We start from the raw sequence: 9,047 nt of genomic DNA, 5'->3' as shown, positions 1-9,047 counted from the left end.
ATTAATCTGACTAAAAGCACGTCATGAAAGTCTTTTTATGTATTTAACGTCAGCAGCTTCAGCGCTCATGTCCTCAGGAGCTCCAGCTGGGAGCATGTAGGAGAAGCATCCAGAGGCTGGAGCTGCTGCAGAGGAGGCGTCTCCCAGGTCCAGTGAGAGGAGGAGCAGCGAGAGGAGGAGCAGCGAGGTCTGAAGTGAGAGAAGGAGCAGTGAAGAGCACTGAGAGGAGTAGTGAGGAGCAGTGAGGAGCAGTGAGGAGTAGTGAGAAGCAGTGAGGAGCAGTGAGGAGCAGTGAGGAGCCGTGAGGAGCAGTGAGGAGCCGTGAGAAGCAGTGAGGAGCAGTGAGGAGCAGTGAGGAGCCGTGAGGAGCAGTGAGGAGCCGTGAGGAGCAGTGAGGAGCAGTGAGGAGCAGTGAGGAGCAGTGAGGAGTAGTGAGGAGCAGTGAGGAGCAGTGAGGAGCAGTGAGTCTGCATGTTCAGCGTCTGGAGCCACTGGTACTGATCCGTGCTGCTGGAGCTCCTCTTCCTCACTCACTGGACTCTTACTGAGGAACTTGACTTCAGGTGAGTTGTGTTCATGTGTTCATGTGTTTCTGTGTTCATGTGTTCATGTGTCCATGTGTTCATGTGTCCATGTGCTCATGCGTTCATATGCTCATGTGTTCATGTGTTCATGTGCTCATGTGCTCATGTGTCCATGTGTTCATGTGCTCATGTGTTCACGTGTTCATGTGTTCACTTGATCATGTGTTCATGTGCTCATGTGTTCATGTGCTCATGTGTTCATGTGTTCATATGCGCATGTGTACATGTGCTCATGTGTTCATGTGTTCATGTGCTCATGTGTTCATGTGTTCATGTGTCCATGTGTTCATGTGCTCATGTGTCCATGTGTTCATGTGTCCATGTGTTCATGTGCTCATGTGTTCATGTGTCCATGTGCTCATGTGCTCATGTGTCCATGTGTTCATGTGTCCATGTGTTCATGTGCTCATGTGTCCATGTGCTCATGTGTTCATGTGTCCATGTGTCCATGTGTTCATGTGCTCATGTGTTCATGTGCTCATGTGCTCATGTGTTCATGTGTTCATATGCTCATGTGTCCATGTGTTCATGTGTTCATATGCTCATGTGTTCATGTGTTCATGTGCTCCTGACAGCAGCAGTGTGTTGAGAGGCTCTCCTCACACTGAGAGGAAGACTCTTCTTCTTCTTGTAACATAACGTCTTCTCTTCTCGGTCAGGAGTCCTGAATGAGGTTCATGATCTCCTTTCAGAGTCCTGAATGAGGTTCATGATCTCCTTTCAGAGTCCTGAATGAGGTTCATGATCTCCTTTCAGAGTCCTGAATGAGGTTCATGATCTCCTTTCAGAGTCCTGAATGAGGTTCATGATCTCCTTTCAGAGTCCTGAATGAGGTTCATGATCTCCTTTCAGAGTCCTGAATGAGGTTCATGATCTCCTTTCAGAGTCCTGAATGAGGTTCATGATCTCCTTTCAGAGTCCTGAATGAGGTTCATGATCTCCTTTCAGGAGTCCTGAATGAGGTTCATGATCTCCTTTCAGAGTCCTGAATGAGGTTCATGATCTCCTTTCAGAGTCCTGAATGAGGTTCATGATCTCCTTTCAGAGTCCTGAATGAGGTTCATGATCTCCTTTCAGAGTCCTGAATGAGGTTCATGATCTCCTTTCAGGAGTCCTGAATGAGGTTCATGATCTCCTTTCAGAGTCCTGAATGAGGTTCATGATCTCCTTTCAGAGTCCTGAATGAGGTTCATGATCTCTGTGAGGTTTCCTGGATAAATAACCTGAAATAAAACGAGTAAAACACGAGGTTATGAAAACAGAACGCTAGAAGAACCTTCAGCTCTGTTTTCACTGAGCAGCTTCATGGAAAACCTTCAGAGAGGGAAATGTGAAAACCAGAGATCAGGAACACGCTGCCGTCATGTCTCATAGAAAACACACACACACACACACACACACACACACACACACACACACACTGAGGCACTGTTGTCATCCTGACCGGAGCCCAGGGAGTCGTTCAGGATGAGGACGCAGCCGGCGTGCTGCTCTTGAACACATGCATGTTGTTTAACATGTGTGTTGTTTCACGTGTTGTTCTACATGTGTGTTGTTTTACACGCGTGTTGTTTAACCTGTGTGTTGTTTAGCATGTTGTTCTACGTGTTGTTTTATGTGTTGTTCTACGTGTTGTTTAGCGTGTTGTTTTACGTGTTGTTTAGCGTGTTGTTCTACGTGTTGTTTAGCGTGTTGTTCTACGTGTTGTTTAGCGTGTTGTTCTACATGTTGTTCGACGTGTTTCACGTGTTGTTTCCACGCCGGTCTCAGGCTCCAGCGGGCAGGACGGCTCTCTTGGGGCCGGACGGGGAAACCGTCTGTTCAGCTGCTGTTAAATCACTTTGAACCTCCTGAGCAGAGAAACATTCCTGCAGACTGTTGCAGAGAGACAACCTGCCTGACGAGGAGCCCACGAGCAGCAGAGCGGGAGGAGGTGTTGCACCTCCAGTCAGACGTCTGGAGGGTCTCTGCTGCTCGAGGAACCCGACACATCAGAACAACGTGAACTCTGAAGCTGAGGAGGAAGTTCTCCATCTTTACATCCTCATCAGTCGCTGACATCACTGCTTCCTTCCTGACGGAGTTCTGACTGCGTCTGTCTGACGCTGGAGGCAGCACATGAGCACATGAGCACATGAGCACATGAGCACATGAGCACATGAGCACATGAGCACATGAGCACATGAGCACATGAGCACATGAGCACATGAGCACATGAGCACATGAGCACATGAGCACATGAGCACATGAGCACATGAGCAGGGACCTGCGGTGTATTGAGGAACGGGGAATGTCAACAGCGCCACCATGTGGCCGTTTGTAAAGCCCATTACCTGCTTATGGATTCCTGCGCTCAAGCAGCTCCTCACTACCAACGCGACATGTTCTGCTGTAGACAGAAAGGTTATTGAACAAGAGATTTATGTATTTCTTTGTCTCTGGCCAAAGACTTTACTGTGAGATGAAGATGACGTCTGCACGACTTTACACAACTCTGCACATTTAAGTCATTGCATTGACATTTGATCCACAACATGATTTATTTTACTGGAGTCGATTATGAAAACTATGTTCTCCAAACGTCATAAGAAACATTTGACAGGATCGACTGACATCGTGTTCATGCTGAAGAACATGAGGATGCAGACTGGACCTTTAAAAAAAGAAAATGATGTGATGAAGTTAACACATGTTCTTCTTTTCCTTATTGTCTCTCTCTCTCAGCATGAGGTCTCTGGCCCTCGGCCTCTTGTGTGTGTTGTGCTGTAGCGCGGTCCAACAGGACCGACGGCGTCTCAGACCGGTCGCGGCCGAAAGTCACAATGAGACCAAACCAGCCGGTAAGTCATCAGTCATCATTTATCATGTATCAGTCATCAGTGGGACCAACATGTGTGTTTTGCCGCTGTGTGTTTGCAGCATGTCTCCTGATCATAAGTCCTCCGTGTTCTTGCTCACAGAGAACGTCTGCAAAGCAACGCCGCTGGATTTTGTCTTCGTCATCGACAGCTCCCGGAGCATCCGCCCCGACGACTACGAGAAGGTCAAGGCCTTCATCGTCAACCTGCTCCGGTTCCTGCAGGTGGGCCCGGCCGCCACGCGGGTCGGCCTGCTGCAGTACGGCAGCGTGGTCCGGCCCGAGTTCTCCCTCAACACCTACACCACGGAGGCGCAGGTGGAGCGGGCGGTGAGGGGCATGGAGCACCTGGCCACCGGGACCATGACCGGCCTGGCCCTGCAGTACGCCATGGAGACGGCCTTCACCGAGGAGGAGGGCGCGCGGCCGGCGGGCCTGCTCATCCCACGCGTCGCCATGGTCGTGACTGACGGGCGGCCTCAGGACACGGTGGAGGAGGTCGCGGCTCAGGCGAGACGGGCCGGCATCCAGATCTTTGCCGTGGGCGTGGGCCGGGTGGACATGAGCACGCTGAAGGCCATCGGCAGCGAGCCGCACTCTGAGCACGTGCACCTGGTGGCCAACTTCAGCCAGATAGAAACCCTCATCTCCGTGTTCCAGGACAAACTGTGCGGAGGTGACGAATGCCATCAACTCACTGCACGAGCATTCACGCGTGTGCATGTGTTCGCACCTCTGTAACCTAAGTGTCGGTGCGTTGCAGGCTCAGAGACGTGCGAGGTGGTGGAGCACCAGTGCCAGCACATCTGCGTGAGCAGCCCCGCCTCCTACAGGTGCAAGTGCAGGAAGGGCTTCACCCTCAACCCCGACGGCAAGACATGCACAGGTGGAGCAACGTGTCTCTCTTCTAATCTGCTTTGTTTTCGCTCTTCGTGAACAGACGATGTCCATCAGCTCTGCAGAGCTTTGCCGTCTTTCGGTTCGACCGAGCTTTGCCGTCTTTCGGCTCTGCAGAGCTTTGCCGTCTTTCGGCTCTGCAGAGCTTTGCCGTCTTTCGGCTCTGCAGAGCTTTGCCGTCTTTCGGCTCTGCAGAGCTTTGCCGTCTTTCGGTTCGACCGAGCTTTGCCGTCTTTCGGCTCTGCAGAGCTTTGCCGTCTTTCGGCTCTGCAGAGCTTTGCCGTCTTTCGGCTCTGCAGAGCTTTGCCGTCTTTCGGCTCTGCAGAGCTTTGCCGTCTTTCGGCTCTGCAGAGCTTTGCCGTCTTTCGGCTCTGCAGAGCTTTGCCGTCTTTCAGCTCTCTCTCGTTCCCTCCCCCGTCCCTGTAGCTGAGGATCTTTGTGCTGTGGTGGACCACGGCTGTTCACACATCTGTGCCAACCTGCCAGAAGGCTACGAGTGTTGCTGCCGCCCGAGATATCAACTCAACGTAGACCTGAAGACATGCGACAGTAATGATGCACTTCCTTCATCACTGCTAGTGACCTTAAGCTCCTCCCCCACTAACTCCGTCTACATTCTGGAGTAGTTATTTTAGCCCTTAAATCAGTTTCAATCTAAATGTTTAATTTTTAAAATGCACGCATATTATGAATAAAAGCCCATCAGTCATGGGACTTAAATCCTCATAATACTGAGTTGTACAAATCAACATCAGCACAATCTTCTTACGATATTTCCTACAAAACTTACTCTGAGTGGGTGAAGCACCGCCTTGAGGAGGCCGTGATGGACGTTAGTAAAACCTTGCTGTAAAGTGATTTTGGAGTCGCGTCCTCCCCTCAGTGACTCCTCCCACTGTGGGAAAACATCCTTTTTGCTCCTCGGGGCGTCGTTACAGAGCAGAGAGGGAGGCGCCCTGAAGGAAGTGTGCTGATGCGATCACAGAGCAGCAGCTGAAACGTGGAGGTGTTCCAGAGTCCCAACCAGAAGGGTTGTTGGACCTTTACCATCCGGGGTTTCACAAGTCTGCACCTGCACCCGTCTTTCATGAGAGAGGAGTTGGATTTAAATGAATAATTAATAGTGTTCTCTCTCCTCCTGTATGCGAGGTGCACGTGTTGAGCTCTACGGCCTCCCTCACGCATAAAGAACACGTCATAATAACTTCTTCTATATATTCTACGCTAGTAAATCCTGCTTATTGTTCTGTAACAACTAGCATTGTAGCATCAACTGGAGGTTCATCCTCCTCAGAGTCGACCCTGTGACCTTGGGAGTCGTGGCGGCAGCGTGACTCGACTTCCGGCTCCGTTCCCCCTTCTGTCTTCTACGTCATGTTGTTGTTGTTGTTGTTGTTGTTCATCCTCTGTTGTGGGTGTTTTTGTCTCCCAGAGGAGGATCGCTGTGCGGACGGCGCTCACGGCTGTGAACATGCGTTCACGAGCGCCGGCGGCGTGTGTGTGTGCAGCTGCAGAGACGGATTCACCCTCCGACCCGACGGGAAGACATGTCAGAGTGAGTCCAGGCTTCATCGCTCATGAATATGAATGTTTATTAAACACAGTCCTCTGATGGGACACGCATCCAAGTTGTGTAGCACATGTTGTGAAGCACAAGTTGTGTCTTCAGGCTTCTGATTCGGTTTTTGAATTCATATCGAGCTGCAGATGAGAGAAGAGAAGCCCAACGACTTCAGGTCTTCATGTCTTCACGGCTCTTTGACGGATGAACGAGTTAATGCCACTGAGATCTTCTGCTGAGGGAACGTTCACCAGACCTGAGCTCCTTGTTCCCCACAGAGCCGGAGTGCGGCGCCGGAGTCGTGGATCTGGTCTTCGTCATCGACGGCTCTAAGAGTCTGGGCCCTGCCAACTTCCAACTGGTCAAGCAGTTTGTGAACGTCATCGTGGACTCGCTGGACATTTCCCGGGCGGGCGTGCACGTGGGCCTCCTCCAGTACTCCACCAAGGTGCGCACCGAGTTCCCTCTGGGCCGGCACAGCGCGGCGCGCGCCGTCAAGCAGGCCGTGTCCCGGGTGCAGTACATGGGGAGGGGCTCCATGACGGGCGCCGCCCTGCGCCACATGTTCCAGTCCAGCTTCTCGGCCAAAGAGGGAGCCAGGCCCGGCGTGCCCCGCGTCGGCATCGTGTTCACCGACGGCAGGGCGCAGGACGACGTGTCCGGATGGGCCGAGGAAGCAAAGAACTCTGGTACGCTCAGACGCAGCGCGCTGTTCTCCCGCCGCGCTGGTTCCCTCCTGTCATCGCTCTGTTTCCTCTTCCAGGGGTCACGCTGTACGCCCTGGGGGTCGGCAAGGCCATCGAGCGGGAGCTGAGGGAAATAGCTTCAGAGCCCGAGGAGAAGCACCTCTACTACGCTGAAGACTTTGAGAAAATGGGAGAGATTACGAAGAAGCTCAAGTCCAGCATATGTGAAGGTACTGAGGTTTGTGGAGAGAAGCACGGACCCTCCAGACGGAGGTAAAGAGCTGCAGGGTGTCCTGTTAGAGGCACCGCTTCTTCCATTTGAATGGTGCTTCACTGCCACCTGCTGGGATGGGAAAAGCACAACTTGTGTTTGCTCTGCGATCATGTGCACTGCTTCCTGTACAGGAAGGGAAAGTAAGGGACAGATTAGAGGCACAAGTGTGAAGAGAGAAAAGACAAAAAGATGCGAGCAGATCTCCTCATCTCACACATTCTGTCCCCGCAGACAAACCATCCGGGGAAAGCGCGTGTCGGTGTGAGAGCGTCATGATGTTTCACACGCAGGTCACACAGAAGCTGAAGACGCTGGCGCAGAGTAATATCCTTTACTCCTGGACCGCTCTGTGGCGTCCAGCTGTCTGAAGGATCCCTGCTGTGCTAATGGGAAGTATCAACGATCATTTAAACATGTAAACGTATGAAACATGTAGTGAGAGCATTAGTGAACACGCTGAGACTGAGGAGACACAAGGAGGAGGCGTTTGAGTCTGTCGGTTTCACCCTGAACTCAAGGGAGCAGACAGAAGAAGCTCTACATCAGCTTCTTGCTGCACAGCATCAAGTCTTTGTGATTGAACTATTAAATGAATCAAACGTTACTTAATGCCAAAGTGAGCTCCAAACATGCAGTGATGCTGCGGCCAAGAAAATAAAGCCTGCACATCGTAGCTGCGGGCCTTTAAGTGTGTTATTATAGCATTATAAAGCATTACAGTAAAGTTAGACACATAGATTTTATTTCCCTTCTAACTAACTTATGACTCAGATCATCTATTTTCAAAATGAAGGTTTTCAAAATAAAAGTATTTTCAGAGGCACACAAAGTAACTCGAGACACGTGACCATGTTGTGGTTGACTTCACGAGGTGTGTATGAAACTTCACAACACTTTAGACTCCAGCTGATGCTGAAGCAGCTCTCACTCTTGTCCGCTTGTGTTCATGTGTTGCTGCTTCTGTCCTTAACGTTGCCCACTTGAAGCCATCACCGACCAGCTGGACACGCTCCAGAATCAAGTCGCACGCAAATGACCGGACCCCCAGACCTGCAGAGCGGCCTCCACGGGCCCTGACCTCCAGGGGGCCTGACCTCCAGGGGGCCTTGACCTCCACAGGCCCTTGACCTCCACGGGCCCTGACCTCCAGGGGGCCTTGACCTCCACGGGCCTTGACCTCCAGGGGGCCCTGACCTCCAGGGGGCCTTGACCTCCAGGGGGCCTTGACCTCCAGGGGCATCTCTATGCAACACCACCTATAGTGTGTCTGTAGTGTTCTTGAATAACTTTGTACAGTAAAAAACAAATACACATGTTACCCTCCACGTGTCTTGTGTACGTGTCTTCTGTTTGATCCCTGCAGGGAACAAAGCTAATAGTCAGTAATAACACTGCAAACCAGAGTAACAGGATGCCTCCACTGACTCACACACTAAACATAGAAACCCTGAAACAAAATACACAAGTTCTACATGAGCGACTCGGGTGTGAAAAACTACACTGTGATCTGAGTACTTGTTAAAACAATGCAAACTGAAAAAATCCACTAAAGGAACTAATTACAGGTAAACTGACCGTGTATTCTTTGTTGTACTAACTCGTTTATTTAGAGTTACACTTGAGTTTAAGTACCTAAAGATAAGGAGTATTCAAAACTGTTGACTAGTATAGCGGACTTCAAAGGACTATTTCAAAGAAGTAAATCATGTCAAGTGAAGTGTGCTTTGTGTGTATCGCAAACACACGTTGGGTCCGTGCAGAGAACCGGTTCAACCGGTCCACACGGAGCGAGGCCTTCATGGACTTTGACGCGTCACGTTCACGGCTCACAGATGTAACTTTAGTCATTTTTACTTCTTACATCAAAATAATTCACCAGGAGATCATAGTTTGTGCCTTTCCCAGTAAAGTGTGTGTCTCTCAGTAAAGTGTGTTAGATTTTACAACAACAATAATAACCCACAGCTAACGCTCTTTAACAGCAAAACACCACGACACAAACCGCCAAACTGCATGCTGGGTAAACGTTACCTTACTGCTTAAAACCGACACTATTCATACTCAGCAAGAAAACTGCTGCAAAAACGAGTCCAAGCACCAAAATACTATCAACAGAGAGAAAAGACTGATCACAATGAAGTCCTTTAATGTTTGAGGCGTTATAAATGTATAATAAATAAAATAAATA

The 9,047-nt window shown here is 50.4% G+C and overlaps 1 protein-coding gene across 1 annotated transcript; it reads left to right on the top strand.

Annotated features, from left to right (window-relative positions):
- Positions 1-501: 501 nt before the first annotated feature.
- LOC137781473 (cartilage matrix protein-like) lies at positions 502-7,912 on the top strand. Its single transcript, XM_068570247.1, has 8 exons — positions 502-563; positions 3,309-3,424; positions 3,545-4,117; positions 4,205-4,327; positions 6,178-6,588; positions 6,663-6,815; positions 7,091-7,183; positions 7,840-7,912. The coding sequence occupies exons 2-8, from the start codon at positions 3,310-3,312 to the stop codon at positions 7,893-7,895; spliced, it is 1,524 nt and encodes a 507-aa protein (XP_068426348.1). The 5' UTR covers positions 502-563; position 3,309; the 3' UTR covers positions 7,896-7,912.
- The last annotated feature ends 1,135 nt before the right edge of the window (positions 7,913-9,047 follow it).

The sequence above is a fragment of the Clinocottus analis genome, unplaced genomic scaffold, assembly GCF_023055335.1.
Source record: "Clinocottus analis isolate CAN_PGR_092001 unplaced genomic scaffold, fCliAna1.0.p SCAF_9, whole genome shotgun sequence".
Classification (NCBI taxonomy): domain Eukaryota; kingdom Metazoa; phylum Chordata; class Actinopteri; order Perciformes; family Cottidae; genus Clinocottus; species Clinocottus analis.
The sequence above is the reverse complement of the archived record's forward strand: the minus strand, read 5'-3'. Positions and strand labels throughout refer to the sequence as shown.